This window comes from Salvelinus fontinalis, chromosome 31 (assembly GCF_029448725.1).
Source record: "Salvelinus fontinalis isolate EN_2023a chromosome 31, ASM2944872v1, whole genome shotgun sequence".
NCBI classification, from domain to species: Eukaryota; Metazoa; Chordata; class Actinopteri; order Salmoniformes; family Salmonidae; genus Salvelinus; species Salvelinus fontinalis.
This window is the reverse complement of record NC_074695.1, coordinates 43,028,764-43,055,818: the sequence shown is the minus strand read 5'-3', so window position 1 is coordinate 43,055,818 and position 27,055 is coordinate 43,028,764. Positions and strand designations below refer to the sequence as shown.

Below are 27,055 nucleotides of genomic sequence, written 5' to 3'. Positions count from 1 at the left end.
CTTCATTTCCGGGACAGGTACTAACTCTTCCCTATGCTGGAAAAATCTTGCAGGTGTTGATTTCTGTCATCCCCTATTTAAGTCTTTGGACCGCCCACTAGTAAAGTGGCACTCAAAAGGAGCGACAGCATTACAGCTGTTACTAATATAGCTTGGCACACCATGCTGCCTATATTTGGGCCTAGCAGACTGACCTGAATAAGCAACGACTACACTGCAGCTCTTGTTTAGAGGCGGTGTCAAAATAATGCATTGTGAAGGCCTTACTGTGTGTAAAGGCCAGAGGTTGTCACAACAGTAACATGCCTGAAGTGTTCAGTATGGCTGCATTTAGACAGGCAGCCTCATTTTATTTAATTTTTTAAAACTAAATGATCTTTGGCCAATAAGATAAGCTCTGATGTGGTCAAAAGACCAATTAGTGTGTGTGTGGGGGGGGGGGGGGGGTACCAGAATTGAGCTGCCTAGCTAATGAAGTCTGACCTGTATCTGAGCAGCATGTAAGTCCTAAAGTTTAGTGTGTATACTGATTGAGCATGAAGGTGAACTGATTAAAGGTCTGACTGGAAGATCTGGGTCAACCCATTGACAACCACATAGCCGGTGAACCTAGCATGGGTGCCAGTTCCTTTCTGCTCACGGGCATTGTCGCTCAGGTGTGATAATGAACACAAAAGAAAATGACATCAGATTTACAAACTCAGTAACTATCTTTATTAATGTACAACCGTTGAAAATTACAGCATTTATTTAATGTTTTTTTTTATTTTTTTTTTTACGAACTATCAATTTGCAGAAAAAGGTGAACAATGTGAGAAGAAATAAAGAAAAAAACAGGTAGAGGGATGGTGGGATCGTGTGGGAGAATTAAGGGTTCTTTTTTTGGGCGGAGTGTTAAAGCATGTTTGTGTTCACGTTGTGTGCGCGCGCATGCCCTCTCATTTCATGTGTAGTGTGTTTGAATGTGGCGTTCTTGACATCTAAATGAGGGGGGATACAGTCACGCCATTCTGGGACCCTGTAGCAGACACAAAGAGAGCGCTTAACGAGGGAGGGATGAGTGTGAGGAGCCGTAGACAAAGGGATGGAAAGTGAAGGAGGGAGGGGGCGAATGAGTTAGGGAGCTGCTGGTGCTTTGCAGTCGTCTGGAGACTTCAGGTGTCGTGGAAATCCTTCAGCAGCGTGCGTCTCCTCTGCTCAGCAATGTGCATCTGATTCTCCAGATCCTGAAAGAGAGCGAGTGGAAGAAGTTCAATTCTTCTGTCAAAAAAAAAAAAAGTGCCTAGGGACCTACATATTTCGGGGGTCCTTCTGATTTCCCAAGGCGTGCCATTAACCGGCAACTCCCCTGTGTTCCCAGCCAATGGAAGTCTTAATCTGGAAACTTTAAAATATCCATATACACCCCCCTTTTCATTTACATCTTCACCCTGTTCCTTACCCCTCTGTCATTAGCATTCAGCTCCCCCTCGCTCACGCTCTCGTAGCTGTCTGCTCGCTCCACCTTCCAGGACAGGTTCTCAATCTCCGCTTCCAGCTGGGCCTGCTGGTATTCAAACTGAATAGGACAAAATGCATTTTAGGCTACTTATTCATTATAGACAGCGTGTTTAAATTAGCAACACCCTCCCCGCAAATGAATGGTTCTCATCAATTTGATTCAATGGCATCTTTGCGGACTGCAAGCATCACAGAATCGTTCACTCAATAACCCCCTTGCAAATATCTTAATAGCAGCATAAATGTGCTTTGCAACTTCACGCGTTGCTCATGGAAAATGTCACCCTGTGTAAAAGCCTGAAAACTTATGTTACAAATTTAACTGGGTGTGCAGAGCCATGGCTGAGAAAATCTGTCAACTATAATACATTCATTAGGCCCCAATCTATGGATTTCACATGACTGGGAATACAGATATGCATCTTTTTGTTGTCAGTAGCTTATGCCTGCCCATGCCATAACCCCACTGCCATCATGGGGCACTCATCACAACTTCGACATAAGCAAACCGCTCACCCACACGTTGTCTGCGGTTGCGAGGCCGGTTGGACTTACTGTCAAATTCTCGTAAATGACATTGGGGCGGCTTATGGTAGAGAAATTACCATTCAATTCTGGCAACAGCTCTGGTGGCTCAAATTGTACAATCCTCAAAACATCTGCATGTTTTAGAGTGGCCTTTTGTCCCCAGCACAAGACCTGTGTAATGATCATGCCATTGAATCAACTTCTTGAAATGCCACACCGGTCAGGTGGATGAGTATGTTGGCAAAGGAGAAATGTTCACTTACAAGGATTCAAACTAATTTGTGCACAAAATGAGAAATAAGCTTTGTGCGTATGGACAATCTGGGATCTTTTATTTCAGCTCATAAAACACTTTACATGTTGCGTTTATATTTTTGTTCAGTGTATATTAATGGAATGCAGTAGTGTAAAGTACTTAAAAATACTTATTATTTTGTTTAGTGATTAAAAATACTTGTACTTTTTACTCAATACATTTTCCCCTGACACCCAAAAGCACTAATTACATTTTGAATGCTTAGCAGGACAGGAAAACGGTCCAATTGACACGCTTATCAAGAGAACATCCCTGGTCATCCCTACTGCCTCCGATCTGGCAGACTCACTTAACACGCATGCTTCATTTGTTAATGTCTGAGTGTTGGTGTACCCCTGGCTTTCCATAAAGACGACAATGGTGCCATCTGGTTTGCTTAATACAAGGAATTTGAAAAGATGTTTACTTTTGATACTGAAGTATATATCGCAGCAATTACATTTACTTTCAATCCTTAAGTATATTTAAAACCAAAATAGTGTTAACTTTATATAAGCCACCCAGTATTTTGTCCTGGGTGGCTTTCACGCGAGTCATTTCAGGCATCTTTACTTTTACCTAAGACAGTTGGGTCCTTCCCCCCCCCCCCACCACTGACAGAACGTGGTAGCTTATACTAGACAGAGACACTCACCAGTTTTTTACGCGGACCAGACTCCATGTAGTAGGCGTATGGGTAAGTATACTGCAGAGTGTAGCGACACTGTGGGACAGGCAGATTAGAGATCAGCACAACTTGCTATTGGTTCAAGGACCAGTGTAGTGCAGTGGGTCGAATAACTACACAGATAACCCTTTCACACCATTATGCCGAGCGGAACCAAACTGTGCCGGATCAGATTTACACACTTGGTTTGGCACCTCTCAGTAACAATAGAGTTGTGTGAAAAGCCCTATAGATGCTTGTGTTAATGTGTGCGTTTGCTCCTTTTGCGTGTGACCATAGTACCTTGGCCAAGAGCTTAGCAGCGTTCTGCATGTACTGCCAGTCTATCCAGGTGCCAAGGTTGTTCATCACCCGCTCTTGGATCTTCTCCTGGATCCGCTGGTACGTCTGAGCCTCCAGCTGGAGACTCTTATTGTGGTTCTCCCACTGAAGAACACACAAACACAGTCAGGACTGGAGAAAGAGTCAGAACAGACACATTCAAGAAACACACTTCCAGGTGATTCTGACAAAGATCTCAGTGTTCATTTGACATGGTGTCTTGGCTTCGAACACTCAAGAGTTGTTGAACATGAGCGGTATTTGACACCCATGTGAGACAGTTGCCATAATCTAAAAGTACCAGAGATAACGTGCAGCCTACTTCTGTGGAAGTATGCGTGACTGAGGAACATGTGTACTATCCTTGAAAGTACACCGCATGTATTAATATAATGATTGTCCATTTATTTTTTACTGTATGGCGCTGGTTGACATCACGTGTGCTGAAAGCTGTGTAATGCTCAGAGGTAGACAAACCACCTGATTGACTGTTACTCTGGCAACGCATACAGTGGGGAGAACAAGTATGATACACTGCCGACTTTGCAGGTTTTCCTACTTACAAAGCATGTAGAGGTCTGTAATTTTTATCATAGGTACATTTCAACTGTGAGAGACGGAATTTAAAACAAATCCAGAAAATCACATTGTATGATTTTTAAGTAAATAATTTGAATTTTATTGCATGACATAAGTATTTGATCACCTACCAACCAGTAAGAATTCCGGCTCTCATAGACCTGTTAGTTTTTCTTTAAGCCCTCCTGTTCTCTACTCATTACCTGTATTAACTGCACCCGTTTGAACTCGTTACCTGTATAAAAGACACCTGTCCACACTCAAACAGACTCCAACCTCTCCGCAATGGCCAAGGCCAGAGAGCTGTGTAAGGACATCAGGGATAAAATTGTAGACCTGCACAAGGCTGGGATGGGCTACAGGACAATAGGCAAGCAGCTTGGTGAGAAGGCAACAACTGTTGGCGCAATTATTAGAAAATGGAAGAAGTTCAAGATGACGGTCAATCACCCTCGGTCTGGGGCTCCATGCAAGATCTCACCTCGTGGGGTATCAATGATCATGAAGGTGAGGGATCAGCCCAGAACTACACAGCAGGACCTGGTCAATGACCTATAGAGAGTGCATGTCCAGGCCCGTCTGAAGTTTGCCAATGACTATCTGGATGATCCAGAGGAGGAATGGGAGAAGGTCATGTGGTCTGATGAAACAGAGCTTTTTGGTCTAAACTCCACTTGCCGTGTTTGGAAGAAGGATGAGTACAACCAAGAACACCATCCCAACAGTGAAGCATGGAGGTGGAAACATCATTCTTTGGGGATGCTTTTCTGCAAAGGGTACACCTGCACCGTATTGAGGGGAGGATGGATGGGGCCATGTATCGCAAGATCTTGGCCAACAACCTCCTTCCCTCAGTAAGAGCATTGAAGTTGGGTCGTGGCTGGGCCTTCCAGCATTACAATGACCCGAAACACACAGCCAGGACAACTAAGGAGTGGCTCCGTAAGAAGCATCTCAAGGTCCTGGAGTGGCCTAGCCAGTCTCCAGACCTGAACCCAATAGAAGATCTTTGGAGGGAGCTGAAAGTCCGTATTGCCCAGCGACAGCCCCGAAACCTGAAGGATCTGGAGAAGGTCTGTATCGAGGAGTGGGCCAAAAGCCCTGCTGCAGTGTGCAAACCTGGTCAAGAACTACAGGAAACGTATGATCTCTGTAATTGCAAACAAAGGTTTCTGTACCAAATATTAAGTTCTGCTTTTCTGATGTATAAAATACTTATGTCATGCAATAAAATGCAAGTTAATTACTTAAAAAGCATACAATGTGATTTTCTGGATTTTTGTTTTAGATTCCATCTCACAGTTGAAGTGTACCTATGATAAAAATTACAGACCTCTAAATGCTTTGTAAGTAGGGAAACCTGCAAAATCAGGAGTGTATCAAATACTTGTTCTCCCCACTGTAGGTGTTTCATGGATTTTTTTCCATGTCACCTAGTCACATGACACACAGCTTACTTCAGAAAGGTTCACTGATTTCCATACAATACTCAAAGTGCGAGCAGAAGTTTCATGTACCCGTCAGTGATGGTAGCGTGTTAGTGTTTCATATTCATCTCACCCTCTCAAAGTAGAAGAGGTATTTCTTGAGGGCCTCTCTGGCCTGTGCCTGCTGGCTCTGGTTGACGATGTCTGGGTTCTCCTTATAGCGACTGCACTCATAGTACTCACTGCCATGGGTCTTCCAGTCCCCCAGACACATCCAGCAGAAGTCTACACACATACAGATGACATTAACGAGAAAAACAAGGCAAGCTCAATGTCAAATGGGTTGCATACGGCTTGAGCCCGTTAAATCAGCAGAACATTGGGGGGAAATTGATGGGTAAAAAGGCGCATTTGGTGTTAAGCTGTAAGAAAATATAACTGAGCTACACACCGTGTTTGCACTTGGAGCATAGCTGAAACAGAGGAAACACAATGTCAGACACTTAAGAACCTGTAGTGAAAGTAGACATTCACAGAAAAGCTCCAGAGATTTAAAGAAAACTAACGCAAACAACAATGTGCTGATCGTCGGCACAACTCAGATGACGCAGATTCCATTAACACTCACCATGTGATTGCAGCCTCCATTCTTCTCAATGCAGATATTGCACTTGGGACACTGGGGGGGAAAAAAAAGAAAAATATATTAAAAAGCCAGTCGACATTAGACAAAAGTAAAGGAGAATATTGGAAAACCACACCTAATTTCATTGTGTGCGCGCGTGTGGCGTCTCACATCTTTAGTGTGCGCACTGATGTAGTTGGCCGTCTCGGAATCGTCTGCACATTTGGTCAGCCACCGTCGGACAGTCGGGCAGTCTGTTGGGGCGTGGTACATGGCCCGGCATTTGAAACTGAGACAGAGAGAAATAGTTTTAAGGGCATCCGCAGGGAGTAAGTGATATGACCGTATGTTTATCTGACATGATACACATGAATCTAACAACTTGTGTACTGATCTGTGTGTAAGAGTTGTATATGCTGGCGCCTGTCTTACCAGAAGACCTCATTGCAGCGGCTGCACTGTACTCTGCGGGCCCGTGGCTCCTGCACTTGGATGACGATGGGGCAGTCTGCCCCTGGACACAGCTGCAACTGGAAGTGGCTCTGAAGAGAGGAGGCTTGTTTAGTCCCGTCTATCGACATGTCTGTGGACCATTCAAATGCGTCAAGTGTCCTGGGTCAGAACTAAACTTAATTTATGCTCAGTTGGACTCAGAAGAACGCTGATGCGCCTGTCGGTTTCCTTGTCGCAGAGACTTGAAAAAGGCTCACCTTCGACAGCTTCTAGAAGTTCTACATTTCTCTCAAAGAATGCACTGCTTTAATGGTCACATTCACAAATGTAAACAGGCTATTTTTATCACCCCATTGCCTTGTACAAAATGATTTTGTAACGCGTTCACTTTAATGAGCAAAAGTCAGCTACAGTCAAAATGTTAACAAGCTAGCAAACCAAAATACCGCTCGGTAGCTCATTTTGGTTGCCTGGCTTGCTGGACTGACATCTCCTAAAAACAATATTTTTAACAGATGGGTTGACTGATATTAAAATAGAGCAGGTATGCCATTTGGACCATCCAGGCTGCTGATAACATGCAAACTTTGCGTTTATATTTTTTCATGACGTCACTGTCTACAGATATGTAGTTAGACCCACTGTAAACCAGCCAAGAGACCGGGCCTTACCGACAGCTACAAACACCATCAATAGCTAGACAGGTCCTGACAAATAAGCACACTGGCTGAAAGACCGAAATTAAGAGGACGATAGTTTCCTTTCATTAACAGTATGCTGGCAGTGCAATTTGTCACCATTTGCTGTTCAAGAACAAAAGCAGCAGGGAGAAACAGAAAGGCAAAGAGGGACAGACCATTAGAAAAGCGCCGACAAGCAGCCAGACAGACCACCAGAAGGACAGGCTGAGACTCGTACCTCCACATAGTCCCTGAAGAGGTAGCGTCTATATTTGTCCTTCAGCTCCTCACCAGGCAGCAGTGGGAGGACAAAGTCTTCTGGCATTTGGAGGGAACAGTCCTGAGCCATACAGGAGATACCTGCACACAGAAAGACAGGCCATTTAAAATATTTTAATCTCATGCATACATCCTGAGCACAAAAAAAAAATCCTGGAGAAACACATGGATTTCAAATACGAGACAAATTTAATATGAAAATATCCAAGGTACACAGACATCAGCATATGATTGCAAGGCTATCAATTCTCTCACCGGGGTTCATCTTCAAAGCCTATCATGTCACTATCTACAAAGAAACAAGCTACTGACTTCTGAACACACTGACAGGTCGCATCAGCCCTAGCAGCACTGCTTACCCACTCCCACCCCATCTTTGACGAGTACAGTGCAATGCTGCTCCCAGCATCCTTTGCAGAAGGAGTGCTGACACGGCAGCGCGAGCAAGGTGTCCCTCCGAACCAGCTGCAGACACACCCCACACTGGAGGGACTGAGGCGCCTGGGGACCGAAAGAAATCAACACACATGATAGTCAAATGGTGGCCCAAGGGCAAAATCTGGTCAGTGACCGTTCAGCCCACCTACACAACTAGAACATAGAGTCCATGTACCTTTCCAGACACCACTTTGAACTTCACCCAAATACATTACAAACACTCCATAGAAAGAGAGTACTCTTAGTACTTACAGGAACTGATCTGCAGGTGCTGCTGGGCTGGACCTGGGCATCAGACAGCAACTGAGATGAGCTTGACTTGTATCTAAAAAAATAAATTTTAAAAAAGGCAAAAAAAGGCAAAAACAGGGCACCAGAAATCATATTTAAACCTATTTATCAGAATATTTGCATACTTTCTGAAAAAACGAGTGAGTAGGACTGAACTAGCGTTTACCTGTCCAGTATTTGTGACACTTGCCAGTGAAAGTGCACAAGGACCAGTTTGGCTACAGCAGGTAAAACCTGTCCAAAGAGAGGACAGAGAGCATGAGGAGGATCAAGCTTATGAATACAGCTGTTCTCAGGAGGAAGCAGCAGACCCTTCTTAAGTACTTTCATTGATTACTTCTTTAAACTGATAACTACTGAGACTGGAACGATAGGCACCTCATAACTAGATCTCATATGACCGTGCCACAGATATGGTCTGATATTACAGTTCACCATTCAATTTAGGTTAACACACAGCCCCCCATGAGAATGAATGCTTGGCCCCTAACCCAACTCAGATATTTTCATGCCCCTACTAGTTATGGTTAAGATTTAGGGTATGTAATTGACCCTAGATGTAGATTTTACCATTAACCACCTCAATTACCCCTAAGACTAGCCCAACAAACCTTCAGGATGGCAGCGATACTATTGACCTCGTCGCAGAGCACCTTCTGGCTCTCCCTGTAGGTGAGGCAGGTGAACTGGTACTCCTCTGGGTCGAACGAGTCGGCCCCCTGCTGCTCCATGTCTCCTGCCACGCCGTCATAGTAGTCGGCTATGTCCCCCTGGTCGTCGTCGTCACCCCCGTCATCATCCTCAGAGTTGACCCCGAGGTCATCCTCATTGCTGTCGTAGGCCTGGCTGTTCATGTCCACAGACATTTACCGGCAGAGACACCTTCACTCTCTGGGACTGGCTCTCTGGCTGTCGGAACCACAGCTCCCAGAGAAAACTGCTCCACAAACTAGCCCAACACCTCTCAGCAGCAGCGGAAGAAGCAGAAGAAGTTACACTCCCCGTCTTTCATGAGGAACCGTCGAGGTGGATGCTCTGAAAGGAGACAAAAGAACTTGAGGATAAGCGGGAGGGGGGGGGAAATAAAATGGTTCAGCGCAAGGAAAACAAACTTGACAATGGTGAGTTTGTGGATATTTATATGGACAAGTTGTATGATAAAGAAGAACGGGTCAGGGACATTGTGTGATGTTCATTCGTCTGAACTCAGGTCAATGGAACTACAGTGCTCCATAAAGTCAAGGTCTCTCTGCACAAGACAGAAGAGTCTCCAATACCCAGCCACTTGTGCGATTCACTGATCAGAGATCCACCAAAACTTGTCCAACCAAGTGTTCAGAAAGACCGGGAAAGCACAAATATCTCCTATTACCCCTGGGACTTTCCTTTCTTCTAGTTGTACATATGACAAACAATATGATAACACGTGTGGGATACAAAGCACGGGAAGCGGCTTAATGCAGCGGTTTAAAGGATTACATGACGATGTTTTCCCCTACTGACAAGGCGGTAGGACAGTAGGCATAGGAGCAGCCGCGTGACATACTATATAGTCCTAATAAGAAAAACGTGAATATTCAGCCACCTATAGTGACTTCTTGCATTCCCCCCCAAAATATCTCCACGTAGTGGGCGGTGTGGCGATTGTCGGTCTAGTTCGGATGTCTGCTCCTGTTCTACGGTTTGTGATGTTCTTTGTGGCATGAATATTGAACATAAAGCCATGGATCACCGCAGTAGGCAGCCAGGGATTTGATATGTGACTTACCATATCGACCTGGCTCCCTGTGTTAGACGCTTGTTTGCATTCCCTACATGCTATAAATAGGCACTTATGAATACAAGATATCATAGACGTAGTTCGGTGTTTACAGTGTAATACATCAAATGAAGTGGGTTCTGGCCGAATACACAAACATGACTGGCTCGTAACTGGGTTTGCAAAGCCAATTTCCCAACGTTAACGTTCGGAGAGCTAACGTTAGTTTACAACATAGCTAGCAATAAAGTAGAGGTTAACACACAATAGCAGTTAAACAAATAATTATTTTAATAATCAATAAAATACGCCATTCTAGACATTGGCAACGTAGAAAAACCGAGGTGCCATTGTTCCACCCCGGAATTCACCACAACTGATAACGAGTCACTGATCCCCCTAGCCACCGCATCTCACACACGCTAACCCGGGGATTGACATGTAAACAAGGCCGTCTGTGGATCGTTAACAAACTAACTTACCTTATCGTTGGAATAACCCTTCCAACCAAGTACGGAAGTCTTTACTTACCTTCCAGGCCGAGTTGTGTCGCCTTGCAAATGAAGCCAAAAGTGGTTTTAAGTACCAGGACCAATTCTGAAAAACTCGCCAGTTAAGTGGAAGACAGAAAGTAAATTAATATTCAAAAATTGCGTCACTTCCGTGTCTCCATTGATGACACCCATTGGACAGTTATATTATTCAAGGCGGGGACACATACCAAGGGGAGTCGATTAATCAGGCTCGGGCACCGGGTTAGACAGGTTTTACACCGGGTGAAAGTTGATCGCATTCGTTTTGGAACCGGGCGCATGAGCCATGTGCCCCGTTCACAACCTACTGTGTAATGAGTAGGATTCTGTATTTTCACATGCAAAAAACGCTTTATCTACCTTCCCAATGAAAATTCAAGCATATCTTTTATGGAAAATATACGTTTCTGGACAATACACCATGCTGCCTGGTTGACAACATGACCGAGCGCCGCAGATTACTGTTCGTTTGAGAAAGGCGCTCCTCCCTCACCACTTTTGCCCGTTCACATCACGGGCCATAGACCGGTGCCCCGCGTTTTAGCATAATCGAATCTGCCCAGTGTAATAGAAGTGTCTGGGGAATTTACAAATAATCTACATTTTAATTATTTGCCCATCTCTAATACCAATAAATTCTTCTAACAATTAGTAGGAATCCAGAGACACAATGAATCAAGGTTAAGAACTGGCTCTGCCAGACACTGCATCAACAGTGCATGAACAAAAGTAATGAAATGGAAAAATACATAGCCTACAAGTGTTAAACAATGACATAAGATCAGTCGGGTTTAAAGAATTTATGGAAGAAATCAACAACACTCTCCCGTGACTATTTTCTCTGAGTGGCTGGGAATATATTTATAGCTCTGATGCATGTGTAATCCCGAGGGTGCATTCTTGGCTATGGCTCAGTGAATGTCTGTCCTTGGATCGTGTTCTTCTTCTTACAATTTGTATTGCCGGATTGCAACCAACTGAAAGTTGCATACACCGCCACCTACTGTACTGGAGTGTGAGGCCGGTTACGGCCTCCATATTCTGCCTATTTCTCTTCTTTTGGTCACATACACATATTTAGCAATGTTATTGCGGGTGTAGTGAAATGCGTGTGTTCCTAGCTCCAAAGTGCAGTAGTATCTAACAATTCACAACAATACAGACACATCTAAAGTAAAATGGAATTAAGAAATACAGTACCAGTCAAAAGTTGTGAAACACCTACTCATTCAAGGATTTTTCTTTATTTTTACTATTTTCTACATTGTAGAATAGGAGTGAAGACATCAACATTATGAAATAACACACATGGAATCATGTAGGAACCAAAAAAAGTGATAAACAAATCAAAATATGTTTTATATTTCAGATTCTTCAAAGTAGCCACCCTTTGCCTTGATAACAGCTTTGCACACTCTTGGCATTCTCTCAACCAGCTTCATGAGGTAGTCACCTGAAATGCATTTCAATTAACAGGTGTGCCTTGTTAAAGTTAATTTGTGGAATTTCTTTCCTTCTGAATGCATTTGAGCCAATCAGTTGTGTTGTGACAATGTATGGTTGGTATACAGAAGATAGCCCTATTTCATAAAATACCAAGTCCATATTATGGCAAGAACAGCTCAAATAAGCAAAGAGAAATATGATTTGCCATTCCATCTGGTTTGCGCTTTGTGGAACTATCATTTGTTTTTCAACAAAACAATTTCCCAACACACCTCCAGGCTGTGTAAGGGCTATTTGAACAAGAAGGAGAGCTGCGTCACATGACCTGGCCTCCACAATTACCCGACCTCAACTCAATTGAGATGGTTTGGGATGAGTTGGACCGCAGAGTGAAGGAAAAGCAGCCAACAAGTGCTCAGCATATGGGAACTCCTTCAAGACTGTTGGAAAAGCATTCCAGGTGAAGCTGGTTGAGAGAATGCCACGCGTGTGCAAAGCTGTTATGAAGGCAAAGGGTGGGTACTTTGAAGAATCTCAAATATAAAATATTGTGCTGTCAAACTGCCTGGGAGCTCCTCAGTGGTGAAACTCCTCCTCCTTCAATCAGTGGTGAACCAGGTGGAACAAATCTTCCAGGCAATCTGGGCGTGCCAGCACCTGGCTCTGCTGTTGTCTTTAGAACGCAGTGAAAGGAGCATTTATAGCACCACAAGACCAAGGAAACTTCATCTATGTGATCAAGGTGACTGTGCAAGTCCAAGCCCTCCACAAAACTGTGAAAGACAGCCGGTAAGTGCCATATTGGCCATGTTTTGTTAGACTGACTTAAGCAGTGCACTGCTAATGATACTCTGGAAAACACAGACTTAACTCTTAACTTTGATAGGACTTTTGCAGTGGTATTTATAACTTCAAATGTTTGTGGGGTATAAAGTAAGAAGAGCCAAATTCATTGTTGATAGAACTTGTTTGAAATGGTTAAAAGTAATTTAAACTTTGTAGAAATCTTAGTAAACCAAGTTCTTAATTCAGTAACAAATGTATAGTCTGGAAAATCTTTGGCTAAAAGATGTAGGATTTGTCTGCTTAACTGCTGATTAGAAAATAAGTGTGGTTTTTTGCTACTAGAGGTATTTTGAATGTGTTTGGCTAAAATGCAAATTTGGATAAAAGTGTACTGATTCTGCTCATTTGATTAAAAATGGTGGGTTTCTATTTTGGGAAACATTTGCTTAACAGTGGAAACCTTGTATTTGATAATGGCAGAAATGTGTTTCTGAGGTGAATGTGGATAATTTTGTGTATTTAATTAGGCTGTCAACTCAAATAATCACTTGTATTTGTCATCTCTTTTTTGAGGTTTTTCACCTGTTTACTGCCAACCAAAGAATAGTAAATAAAAGACAAACAACTGATTCCATGGCTGTTTATTGAGTAAAATCCAGTTAAACTTTTCATGTGGAGGGACTGTCCTTTTCAAGTGGGGAATTGCACAAGAAAGAGGTCAAAACTTGACAAATATAATTAGGTTTTTGTAACACTTTTTTGGCTACTACATTATTTCATAGTTTTGATGTCTTCACTATTATTCTACAATGTAGTAATAAAGAAAAACCCTGGAATGAGTAGCTGTGTCAACTTTTGACTGGTACTGTATTTAAATATTAGGATGAGCGAAGTCAGTGGCAATGACTAAAATACAGTATATACATATGAAATGAGTAAAGCAGTACAGTATGTAAACATGATTAAAATGACTAGTGTTCCATTATTAAAGTGACCAGTGATTCCATGACTATGTACATAGGGCAGCAGCCTCTAAGGTTATGGCTATTTAACCGTCTGATTGCCTGGAGATGGAAGCTGATCACCCTGTGTTTACCGCCTACTGTTGTAGAGGATGAATTCATTACACTTTGTGACACAAAAGGGAAGGGAAAAGGACGCGGGAATGGGAGAAAAAAAAAATTTGCCCTACCATCTAACCCCACACCCATTAAAACCTCACCACTATTCGACTACTTGGCCCTATCAATCAAATGTATTTATAAAGCCCTTTTTACATCAGCCGATGTCACAGTGCTATACAGAAACCCAGCCTAAAACCCCAAACAGCAAGCAATGCAGATGTAGAAGCACGGTGTCTAGGGAAAAACTCCCTAGAAAGGCAGGAACCTAAGAAAAAACCTAGAGGAACCTGAGGGGTGGACAGTCTTCTTCTGGCTGTGCCGGGTGGAGATAATAAGAGAACATGGCCAAGATGTTCAAACTTTCATAGATGACCAGCAGGGTCAGATAATAATAATCACAGTGGTTGTAGAGGGTGCAACAAGTCAGCACCTCAGGAGTAAATATCAGTTGGCTTTTCATAGCCAACCATTCAGAGTTAGAGACAGCAGGTGCGGTATAGAGAGAGAGTCAAACAGCAGGTCTGGGACAAGGTAGCACGTCCGGTGAACAGGTCAGGGTTCCATAGCCACAGGCAGAACAGTTCAAACTGGAGCAGCAGCACGACCAGGTGGACTGGGGACAGCAAGGAGTCATCAGGCCAGGGGCATGGTCCTAGGGTTCAGGTCCTCCAAGAGAAGACAAAGAGAGAAAGAGAATTAGAGGGAGCATACTTAAAATTCACACAGGACACCGGATAAGACAGGAGAAATACTCCAGATACAACAGACTGACCCTAGCCCCCCGACACATATACTATTGCAGCATAATTACTAGAGGCTGAGACAGGAGGGGCCGGGAGACACTGTGGCCCCGTCCGACTATACCCCCAGACAGGCCCAACCAGGCAGGATATAACCCCACCCACTTTGCCAAAGCACAGCCCCCACACCACTAGAGATATCTTCAACCACCAACTTACTACCCTGAGACCGAGTATAGCCCACGGAGTTCTCCCCCACGACACATACCCGAGGGGGGCGCCAACCCGGACAGGAAATTCAACCCACTCAGGTGACGCACCCCACCTATCTGTGCTTACACAAGACCGACAGCCTGGGAGGACGGGACACTATCATTCAAACACACCTAACTCTTCTGCAGTAAAATTTTGTACACCCAAGTATTTCTCTGCAGCTGCCACCACATCTCTTTTCAGTGATTTACATTCACTTTCTGCAGTAGGCTAAGAAGCCAACCTTATTGAAGCACGTTATTCTTATCACTCTTTATTGGCCTCATCCCACTCACAGGGTTCTTCTTAGGATCCCTCCCCCTGGACCCATCTTCCTCTACTACTCTCTTCCCTGCCTCAGCATACTACACCCTCTGTCCTACTCTGATGCTGGCAACCTCAACCTGCCTTTCTCTCACCGGACACCTCTGATCTCCAGCACCGATTGTACACATTCCTTTATCTCATGTCCTCCTGCACACTTCTCACATCTAGGAATCTCCCTCCTACACACTGCTGCCACATGACCATAAGCTTGGCACCTAAAGCACCCTAATGGGTTCAGGACAAAAGCTCGCACAGATAACTGACATATCCTAACTTGACTTTGTCGGGTAAAGACCGCATCAAAACTCATCAGGACATTGTGGCTCGTTTCACCACGCTCTCCTCTGGGTGTGCGTTGCAGCAAACGGCGGGTGTCACAGACACTGGAACTTGGCTCATGTTGGGAATCCCTGACCTGCAGTAATCCTTGAGGGGGTTCAATTAATCTCGCCCGGGCTCCCGTGTAGGCGTGATTTGCACCGGGTGAAAGTTGACTGCATTCGATTTGGAACCGGGCGTGAGCCAATAGCCCCACTCTGTCCGACGGCAAAGTCGGCTCAAAACAAAAGTGAAGTAATTAAGCAGATGTAGTAATAGAAAGCAATAGCAATGACATCTTTTGTAGGCGCCAACTCCGCCATGGTTCGTTGAACAAAGTCTATGGGAAACGAATGGAGTTTTTGTTTAGAATAAACGCAGAGAATAAGGTCTGTGGTAATCTTCAGCTGTCACATTTTGTGAATTTTGAAGCATTTATGTAATAACGCACAATAAAGGTTCGTTGTGATATTATCTCATAGAACAAATGAAAATGAAAACGAGTTTGACATTTCAAACATTTATTTGATGGAAAAGATGTTTCTAGACAATGCACCATGCTGACAACATGACCGAGCGGTGCAGATTACCGTGCGATTTGAGAAGAGTTCTCCTCCCTCCCGTAGCCCGGTTCAACCCAAGCCAGCGTAAAATAACTCCCTCCTTGTCTCTGACAACCAGTGATGGGCTCCATTGCCTCAAGGATAAAACATACCGTTGCTATGAGACATTGTGATGATGAAACTGATCTTGTTGTGAATGTCTGAGTTTGTAGTTTGGGCAGCTTGAGGATGACACAAATGCCCGAGTCAACACTACTATTTGGATCAAACTAATGAGTCCCAAAATATCTGCTATTTATTTCCATTCTTTTAACATCACATCAACGCTGTAATATAACAACAATTCGGATACATTTTTTACAATTTTATAACAATTCTTAGAAAAATACTTTGGATTTAAAAAAAACTGTCTTAATACACAGTAGAGACAGACAACTGAGCTCCCAAGCATGCACGCACGCACGCACACGCACACACACGTAGAGATATGAGTGTGTTTAGAGAGACAGGAGCGATAAGAGATATGAGAGTGTGAAACAACTGCAGCGGTGCAGGTTAGAGTCTGTGCCAGTGTAAAGGTGGTCACGCTGCTAGCTTAGAGAGTACCACTTCCTCCCGAGTCAGGGTTTACACAGAGGCTCAAACCCAGGACCTCTGCCTTGCTAGCACACGTAACAGCAATTCTCAAGCGTCTTACCAGTCGGGCGCCACGCGAAAAGCGGGCTATTCGCTGGCGCGAGTGGGGACACTTCAGGCATGCCCGTGTGCCACACCAACACCAGACTGCTTTGTTGTTTTGGTCCACATGGATTACAATGAGCTACATCTCCTGTAGCACAGCAGGAAGCAGGAACAGATGCCTGACCTACTTCTGATCTGTTCTGGCGACATGAAGAACACAACTGGATGGGCGACAGAGAGAGTTGGATTGGATGATCTCATACTTTCTCAAAGGGGAAAAGGTGCTTTTCCTGGCCCCTTTTCTGCCGTTTGGATGTAGTTTTGGAGGATCCCCCCGTGCCACTGTCCTGCTCCCCCTGTCTGTTCTGGGGCCAGGCCTGTGCCAGGGCGGCAGAAGCCGTGTTCGGCCCGCCTTCCCCTTCCTCTTCAGACGATAGACCCTCTACCCCTTCCCTATCCTGGCTCTTCAGTTGGTCCAGGCCTCCTCCGGGGGTTGGGCCTTTCTTCCCATAGCGACGCTGTAGTCTCTCCCTGATCAGCAGGCTCTTCACCAGCAGAGTCCAGTTAGCCACTGCCCTCTTTTCCCGCTTCTGGAAAACACACACAAGACATATGTGAACAAAATATGAGAAGCACTAACCTAACAAACAAGATAATGCCTGTAATACACCGTAGTTAAAAACAAACCTTCTCCATAAAGACATGATTAATTGCAGGAAATACGTATTTATTAAATTCAATACAACTGTACAATACCCAGTGGCAGTTGAAAAAAGATGTGCTTTGAGCGAAGTGGCAAAACAGAGGCTTTTCACAAACACATTCAGACACACCACAACTCCCCTCTTTCTCCTTTTGTCTCTGGATCTCTTGGTCTTCCACCCAGGCTGCTCTCAGGATCTCCTCATGCTCCTCACACACAATGTAGCCGTCCGTTCTAGAAAAGAAACACACAGAAACAAACTACGTAACAACCAGCACACATATCACAAACAATTACACAACCATACATCGGCGCGCACACACACACACACGCGCAAACAACGGAAAACCTACACAGCATGAGAGTAGCCACCGTGAAAGTCAAAGCCAGTGACAGCAGCGGCACAGTCCATGTCCAGCTTCTTAGCCACTCTCTGGAGGTTAGGCAGACGCAGGTGGACACAGCCAACTGGCTGCATGCAGGGCTTGAACAGGTAAACGTTGCCGAAGTCGTTACGAGGCACCTGGAGAAAACAAACATATACTTAACTCAATTGTTTATAAAAATGCAACATACAAGCGTCGCACGCACACAAACACACACAAAATAAAGTCATCATACTCTGCCATCCACAGCTACTGGGGGCTGGTATTCCTCTGTCTGCCATTCACCAAACAGAGCCAGGTCATCTTTGTCCTTCTGCTCTGACGCCATCCTGACTTTCCGAGAGCGATTGGAAAACCCTCTCACCATCTGAGAGAGAGAGAGAGAGGTTGAGAGAAGGTGTATGGGAGAGAGAGCGTGTGTGTGAGAGAGAGAGCTTGTCTGTGAGAGAGAGAGAGTGAGTGTGAGAGAAAGTGTGTGTAAGTGAGTTTTGCTACGGTGTGCCCTAAAGAACACGACCCTGCTCACCTTGCAGGGCTCCTCTCCTAGACGGACGGTGCGCGCCTCCTTCAGCCAGGTGTCTCGGGAGTGTAGCGTGTGAATACAGTCCCTGTGGAGACCCCAGATGCAAATAAGTACTACTGTATTTCTCATGGCTTTTCACAATCAAAGAAGATACATTTGTTTTGGACACCAAACAATGAGTGTGCATAGCATAGTAACGCATTTCCATGACCCGCCCCCAAAAAAGAGCAACATTTCCATGAACTCTACTTTGAAACAAAATGATACTATTAAACAGTATCATTCTGCTTCTTTGCATTCAAAATCAGTTATGAAAAATCTTAAATGTGTAATATCCCGGTTATGTGTGCTGCTTACCTGGAATAGACAGGCTCTCCCCTGCAGTACCCGAGGATGGCCGCTGTGGAGGGGTAGAGAGCTTCATATTTCAGTAGATGTCTCTTCAGGGCGTACAGCGGGTGGTTTTTGAACTCTGCTATCGACGTGGGCAACGGCTTGTCCAGCAACTTCGCCTGGAGCTAGAGCACAGAGAGAGGGGACTGTGTCAATGAGAAGCTGTACAAATGAAGGCGTGCGAATTTGCATCTCATTCTCACCTCTTTATCCTCCTGGACGTCCCTCTCGGATTCAGGGCCGAGGAATGGCTCTAGCGTCACCTCCCACCACTCCTCGTCCACCCGGCGCTTTCTGGTAGAGGTCATCCAGGTGGGGTCATACTTGCTGCCCAGATCCTTCAGGTGACCGTCCCCGTCCACGGCTACCACGTAGGTCATGGGATGGGTGGCCTGCTTGGAGCACAGTTGAGGCTGCCCCACGCCCTGCAGCACTTCCACACAGACCCAGCACCCAGTCTTCTCCAGGTACACCTCCAGCCACTCGTCTGCACCCTTCCCCTCCTTCCTCTTGCCCCGCTTCATCCCCTGCTCTTCCTCCCCCTCCTCTTCGTTTCCCTCCCAATCGTCATCCTCCTCTTCACTCTTCACTTTCTTCTTGCCTCCACTACTTGTTTTCTGTGGAGCTGTACTCTTGCCCATGTTCTTACGTCCTTTTACTTTCTTGGCTCTGACTGCTCCCTCAGAGTCCTCACTGTCTTCCTCATTGGTCAGCTGGAACTCCTCCCCATCACTTGGCCCCTCCCCTTCACTGCTCTCCTCTTTGTAGCTCACCTTCGAGGCTATGCTGCGGCGCTTGGAGTTCTTGGGTTTCTGTCCCACCGACACAGCCTTTCCCGTCTCCCCGGCCTCTTTCTTTTTTGCCTTCTTCCCTCCTCTCTCGGCCTTCCCCCCTGCCGGTCTCTTGGACCCTGGGGTTACCTTGGGCTCTGAGGGGCTCTCTTTTGGAGGTTTCTTCTGCGATGGACTCTTCCTAGGCGGACTGCCTGAGTTCTTGGCCTTGCTCTGAAAAAGAGAGTTGGACCAGGTAAGGACACACACAGAGCCCGGGAACTTCACCTTAAAGTGTGTACACGCAAAGCCAATGCTGGACCTTGGCTGACGGGGGCTTCAGTGACAGGGGCTGCAGAGAGAGCACCAGTCGACAGAAGAGCTGTAACGACCTCAGCATCAATAGGAACAGCTGGAGGAAAACACAGGGGACAGAGGTCAAGGTTACGTCATGCAGGTAAGACAACGGAAACACTTGATTTAAAACAGGCTTCGGTTAAGTAACATCAAGGCAAACTGAGTTAGGCCCAATTTCTCTCTAGAGAGAACATGTCATACCATAAGAGCCCAAACTTTTTAACCGTTGATTTAAAACTTTATGGAAAATGTGGCCGTCTCTCAAAAACATAATCCATTTGCAAATTTTTTTTTTGTGCAACAGAGGAACATGAACAAACATGTGTCATTTCCTGGTGGTCTCTAGCGGTGAGGCTGCCCAGCCTCCTCTCCAGCAGGCCCTGTGGGTCGGGCCTCTCCTCACAGGGAAGCTCCGGGTTAAGCGTGAACGTCGCCCCAAACCTGGACAAAAATCAACCCGGATCAATTACAAAGAACACGATGTAAACTCAACAACATAGCCAGGGATGATTGAATTAGTCAGGTGTCAAGAAGGGTAAACATAGTTCAGCATGCTACAAGGAATAAGCAGAAGAAGAAAAGATTCACACAGTTAAAGTCACATGCACACAAATACAAATCGAAGGCCCTCCTCACCACTTGAGCAGGCCAGAGACGTAGTTGGTGTCAATGCGTTCCTTGGCCACCATGGCAAAGTGGGTGGGCAGCAGAGACAGGCTGATGGCCAGCAGGTCCGGTGTACTACACAACCGGTTCCGGAACATCCCGTTGGCTAAAAGACACATGAGGTGGACCTATGGGAGAGATGTTTATACATCGGTATCGTAAGAAGGGTTCGAATGAGAAGAGAACGTGTTAGGGCGAAAAAAATGGACCACAGCCATTCTGTGATTCCCCCATCAGCAGTATCACGACAGTCTGTGAGCTAAGCCATGTGGAGGTCCTTATGGTACACGTGTGTGTGTGTGTGTGTGTGTGCTCACCTTGTGTGTGTCCTCCACCACATCTTTGTTGAAGCGGTTCATCATGCGTCGCAAATAGGTCTCAAACTCCGCCTTCCTCTTCTCCCTGGAGTCAGGTTGTCATGGTAAATTGATGGATGGTTCATATTTCCATCTTGGACTAAAACGAGCTAATTCTCCTACAGTCTGACTGTGTCATCTAGGATGCAGCACTTGCTTTTCCAAAGGAGTACACACAAAGACACAGACCACATGCCATCTTGCCACTTTCTCTCACCTTTTCTGCCTTTTGTGGATGATGTCTGGGGTCTCAATCTCTATCTCCACAGGCTGTGAGGGCAGGGCTGGCTCTTCTGGTTCCACTGGACCTAAGGGCTCAGACAGCAATATCACATAGTGACACACACAGAGCAAGGACCAGAGCCATCATAGGCATACAAAACAGAACATCTACACAGATTTAGTCTACAAACATTGTACAATACAATCAAAACTAGCGTTCATTCCTTTATCACCTTCCACTTCCTCCCAGTCTTCATCCTCCTCGCTGTCCTCATCTTCTTCTTCTTTTTTCACAGGCTTTACTGTGTCTTTTCTGGCTCTGATAAAAGGAGGGATGATATCACTCTCAGGACTCATATCAGCAGGCTCCTCCTTCACTGGAGTCTTGTCCTGGAAGTACTTGCTGGTGTGGTTTTCGGTTGTGTCCCCTACTATAGGTTTAGAGAGATGGGATTTGTGCTTGGCTTTTCTCGGAACCTTCTCCGTTTCCGCTCCATTCTCTGATAGGGTAGAAAGAAAGATGGGTCATGATAAGATTATGAAAGTGAGAGAAAGACTTTGAATAATCCACTGATGAGTGACTCCTCACGAAACCCAGACCAAAAAAAGACCACGATTTGGGGGATTTTCACGAAATGTAATCCATAAAATAGTGCTTCGGAGGAAGGACTGTTGACATATATTTGACATTTGTATCTAAAGGCATAATTGAGCATATTTATGACATTTTGGCTTTAAGACTCTCTTTCATCTTTAGGTGCTACGTAGCAAACATTGGTGTCATATGAAGCTTTACTGCTCGCTCTGTAATATAAGTATTTTGATTTCAAAAACACTTTTTTTTAATTAATTTATGAATATAGACAAATATAAGCATGAATATTGGAAATATAAAAAAACATTTGGCAAATTTTTCTAATATAGAAAAATTTTACATGAATATTGGAAATGTATAAAATCTATTTTGGCAAATGTTTCTATATATGGTTGAACATTATATACTCTATGGGCATATCAAAGTTGGGTGGGATCTCTGCAGTGGTGTAAATTATTTAAGTGAAAATACTTTAAAGTACTACTTAAGTGTTTTTCTTGGTATCTGTACTTTACACTTTTACTAAGTTTGACAACTTTTACTCCACTAAATTTCTAAAGAAAAGAATGTACTTTTTACTCCATACATTTTCCCTGACACCCAAATGTACTCGTTACATTTTGAATGCTTAGAAGGACAGGAAACTGGTCCAATTCACGCACTTATCAAGAGAACATCCCTGGTCATCCCTACTGCCTCTGACCTGGCAGACTCACTAAACACAAATGCTTCGTTTGTAAAGTATGTCTTTAAAAAAACAAGAAAATAGCGCCTTTTGGTTTGCTCAATATAAGGAATTTTAAATGATTTATACTTTGACTTTTTATTTTTAAGTATATTTAAAACCCAAATACTTTTACTCAAGTAGTATTTTAAAGGGTGACTTTCACTTTTACTTGAGTCATTTTCTATTAAAAATGTATCTATAGTTTCCCTCAAGTATGACAATTGTGTACTTTTTCCACCACTTGATCTCTGCTACTTTTAGGGTTATGATCCAATTTGTAAGCATTACCAGAGTGAATGTGAAAATGGATTTAAAATGGTTGCCTTCTGCTGGAGATTTGCAGGATGTGCAATGATACAAGTAAAAGGAGGGCTGTGATTGGTTACATTAGAGAAAAATTTGCCAAATCAATTATTTTTATATCCATGTTTATAAATAAACTCAGCAAAAAAAGAAACGTCCTCTCACTGTCAACTGCATATATTTTCAGCAAACTTAACATGTGTAAATATTTGTATGAACATAACAAGATTCAACAACTGAGACATAAACTGAACAAGTTCCACAGACATGCGACTTACAGAAATGTAATAATGTGTCCCTGAACAAAGGGGGGGGGGGGGGGTCAAAATCAAAAGTAACAGTCAGTATCTGGTGTGGCCACCAGCTGCATTAAGTACTGCAGTGCATCTCCTCCTCATGGACTGCACCAGATTTGCCAGTTCTTGCTGTGAGATGTTACCCCACTCTTCCACCAAGGCATTTGAAAGTTCCCAGACATTTCTGGGGGGGGGAATGGCCCTAGCCCTCACCCTCCGATCCAACATGTCCCAGATGTGCTCAATGGGATTGAGATCCAGGCTTTTCGCTGGCCATGGCAGAACACTGACATTCCTGTCTTGCAGGAAATCACTCACAGAATGAGCAGTATAGCTGGTGGCATTGTCATGATGGAGGGTAATGTCAGGATGAGCATGCATGAAGGGTACCACATGAGGGAGGAGAAGGTCTTCCCTGTAACGCACAGCGTTGAGATTGCCTGCAATGACAACAAGCTCAGTCCGATAATGCTGTGACACACCGCCTCAGACCATGACAGACCGTCCACCTCCAAATCGATCCCGCTCCAGAGTACAGGCCTCGGTGTAATGCTCATTCCTTCGATGATAAATGCGAATCCGACCATCACCCCTGGTGAGACAAAACCGCGACTCGTCAGTGAAGAGCACTTTTTGCCAGTCCTGTCTGGTCCAGCGACGGTGGGTTTGTGCCCATAGGCGATGTTGTTGCCGGTGATGTCTGGTGAGGACCTGCCTTTACAACAGGCCTACAAGTCCTCAGTCCAGCCTCTCTCAGCCTATTGCGGACAGTCTGAGCACTGATGGAGGGATTGTGCGTTCCTGGTGTAACTCGGGCAGTTGTTGCCATCCTGTACCTGTCCCGCAGGTGTGATGTTCGGATGTACCGATCCTGTGCAGGTGTTACATGTGGTCTGCCACTGCGAGGACAATCAGCTGTCCGTCCTGTCTCCCTGTAGCGCTGTCTTAGGCGTCTCACAGTACGGACATTGCAATTTATTGCCCTGGCCACATCTGCAGTCCTCATGCTTCCTTGCAGCATGCCTAAGACACGTTCACGCAGATGAGCAAAGGCCTCTTTAGTGTCCTAAGTTTTCATAACTGTGACCTTAACTGCCTACCGTCTGTAAGCTGTTACTGTCTTAATGACCGTTCAACAGGTGCATGTTCATTAATAGTTTATGGTTCATTGAACAAGCATGGGAAACGGTGTTTAAACCCTTTTACAATGAAGATCTGTGAAGTTATTTGGATTTTTACGAATTATCTTTGAAAGACAGGGTCCTGAAAAAGGGACATTTCTTTTTTGCTGATAAAACATATATATATATATATATATATATATATAAATAAAATACTACTCATATTACAGAGCAAGCTTTATAGCCTCATTTGACATCTGTAGGTGCTTTGTAGCTTCTACAGATGAAACATTATGTAGTCTTAAAGAATTAACCATTGCAGAGTTTAATTTGGCAGAAAATCAAAACACACAATCAACTCAGATCAGTTGTAAACAAGTTTTTATATGCAGACAAGACAGTTGATCCACAACGGTAACCATGCAAGACGATGCACCTGCAATCTGTAATAAACACGAATCTGACAGATGCTGGCCCATTGAAACGCATCAGTGACAAATTTGAAGCAGAAGTTATGATATGAGCTGCAACTGCAACATCGTAACGCAGAATGGTTGTTATTCAATTATGAATAATTGATCTCTCTTTACCATATCCCTCGTTACACCTACAGTTCGCCATAGTCTCACGCTATTCATCTGGGACTATCATGCTGTTTAGAGGTGTAACCAGACCTCACCTTCTTGATACCCTTCCTTGGAAAAATAGCAAATTTTCACTACAGAGGCATTCCAAATGTCATGAATTTAGATATATGAATTATGAAATGCTGTGCCTGTATGGTCTTATAAATTGCAGGGTTAATATTTGGAGGCAAGACAAATTGGATGACAAGGCAAAGAGTTGTGCCAACTGTAACCTTTGCTCGCTCAGAACAATAATAGGTCTGTGTGATTCTTTTCATAGGGATGTTGTATATATTCCTTATATCACAACTTACTGAAAACATTTGTCAATAATATCTGTTGCAAAAAGTTTGGGTTATTAGCGCACAAATTCCTAATTGTTAATAAGGCCAGAGGTCTCCTTCAGAATTATCCATGTATTATTAAGGATCAAGAAAAACAATTTTACCTCTTAAAATGTAACAGTTAATTGTGCTAATGGCAAAATGTCATATTCAGAAATGTCAATGTACTAATAAAAAAACGCTCTTGTTTATTTAGAAGGATATCGAGCAGTACATGATCATTCTATAGTACATTCTTCGAATAAGAAAGCGTTTTAAAACAGTGACGTGTATGTCTTAACTTTGTATAATCGGTATTGTTGTACCCCCTATTATATATAGCGTTTAAAAAATACGTTAAAAAAATAAAAAATCCTGTATATAAACGTTGATAATGTAATGTTGTCACAATGTAGGCTAAATTAGCTAAATGGCAAGGTAGAACATCTTCAACGGGTGTTTCCTATAAGTATTTGCTAAGTGCTGGGTGTTAGTTGGGTGTTGTAACTAGTTGGCTAGATTACCTTTTTTGGCTCTTAGTCCTCCAGCTTTGCCTTTTGCAACCTTCTTCAGTTTCTTTGTGTCAGTCTTCACTGCTGTGTCTGCAGACTCTTTACGCTTGGCCATGCTCGCTTCGTTCCAAATGTAATTGTTTACTTTTTAAATAGTGTTACAGACAGAATCGTGAATGACTGAGTTTACCATGCACACGTGGTGTTGTGTAATTTGGCGGAGAAACCGTGGTTATTCAACACAACTTTACGGAGCCTTTCATAATACATCCTGCGGCGATAGAGTGTTATGAAGTGATGTCCGAAAACGTCACATCCGCATCCACTTCCGCGCTGTACCCGCCATCAGTACTCCCCAATCGTTGGCGCTCTCGAGAGAGCCACAGGGATGGCCTGCAGGCTACAAAAGTTCCAGATGTGTGTAGGTAGACCTATTATTTTCCCGTTCACCGAGGGGGAAATTCAGTCCTGAGTAAGGCGCTTTATTCCCTGGAACTTTTTCCCTTTTTTATGCACCTTTCTGCTTATTCCGACCTTTAATTTGAGCTCCCGAGTGGGGCAACGGTACTGCATCTCAGTGCAAGAGGAGTCACTACAGTCCCTGGTTCGAATCCAGGCTGTAGCACATCCGGCCGTGATTGGGAGTCCCATAGGGCGGTGCACAATTGGCCCAGCGTCGACAATTGGGCTGGGGTAGGCCGTCATTATAAATAACAATTTGATCTTAACTGACTAAATAAAAGTTAAATTAAAAAACTTAAGTATGCCAGCAAGGTAAACGTTTGAGATGGTGATTAAAGAAATTGAGTTGTGGCTACAGATATAATGTATTCTGACCTTGAACTAATTCCTTAATATTTCCACCACCTTTAAACTGAGGAAACCATGAATAAGGTGGAGCGAGTGGCAGCCGGGTCTCATAGACCAGACGTAACATAGTAAATGTAAATCCAGGACACTCAAATTAGTATATATTACATTTGGTATGGTTACAGAAGGTCCGTGTAGCTCAATTGGTCAAGCATGGCGCTTGCAATGCCAGCGTTGTGGGTTCAATTCACATGGGGGACCAGTATGATAATGTATGCACTCACTACTGTAAGTTGCTCTGGATAAGAGTGTCTGCTAAATGACAAAAGTATTGTGAATTTCAAGATATTTGATCATTTTGCGCACCTGTCCCCTGAAAGGTTTGTGCACGGGCCTGCCCTTTCCCACAGTGAAGTATGAAATGCTGTGCCTGTATGGCCTTATAACTTATAGGGATTCAATTTGGAGAAGCAAGCCAAATTGGATAACTGGCAATTAAGGTATATTTATTATATCATACTATTGTATACTATTCTCCATATTAAAGTTGTATTGTAGGCTTCACTACTACTTCCAATGTTACCATTGATGAACTGGACGTGTCAACTTTCAGAATCAATTAAACCACCTTTTTTTAGTTTGTGCTTAAAGGCCATATTTTTCCTTGAAGTAGGATTCATGATTATTCCCTTAACATTAATGTGTAAAATCAGTGTTTTTAAATCTACCCCAG

At 44.0% G+C, this 27,055-nt stretch overlaps 2 protein-coding genes across 2 annotated transcripts; both read right to left on the bottom strand.

Moving 5' to 3' along the window:
• Positions 1–691: 691 nt before the first annotated feature.
• Positions 692–10,504, bottom strand: LOC129830308 (E3 ubiquitin-protein ligase ARIH2-like). Its single transcript, XM_055892789.1, has 15 exons — positions 10,395–10,504; positions 8,716–9,139; positions 8,271–8,338; positions 8,066–8,138; positions 7,735–7,876; positions 7,335–7,456; positions 6,396–6,505; positions 6,135–6,252; positions 5,967–6,017; positions 5,790–5,811; positions 5,472–5,623; positions 3,294–3,437; positions 2,979–3,047; positions 1,442–1,558; positions 692–1,226 (listed from the first exon to the last, which is right to left on the bottom strand). The coding sequence occupies exons 2-15, from the start codon at positions 8,968–8,970 to the stop codon at positions 1,155–1,157; spliced, it is 1,515 nt and encodes a 504-aa protein (XP_055748764.1). The 5' UTR covers positions 8,971–9,139; positions 10,395–10,504; the 3' UTR covers positions 692–1,154.
• Positions 10,505–15,893: 5,389 nt separating this feature from the next.
• On the bottom strand, positions 15,894–26,649 carry xpc (xeroderma pigmentosum, complementation group C). Its single transcript, XM_055892786.1, has 14 exons — positions 25,525–26,649; positions 21,243–21,509; positions 21,005–21,095; positions 20,749–20,833; positions 20,402–20,559; positions 20,086–20,206; positions 19,731–19,820; positions 18,842–19,642; positions 18,603–18,763; positions 18,249–18,330; positions 17,958–18,089; positions 17,690–17,859; positions 17,479–17,570; positions 15,894–17,225 (listed from the first exon to the last, which is right to left on the bottom strand). The coding sequence occupies exons 1-14, from the start codon at positions 25,625–25,627 to the stop codon at positions 16,891–16,893; spliced, it is 2,688 nt and encodes an 895-aa protein (XP_055748761.1). The 5' UTR covers positions 25,628–26,649; the 3' UTR covers positions 15,894–16,890.
• Between the last annotated feature and the right edge of the window lie 406 nt (positions 26,650–27,055).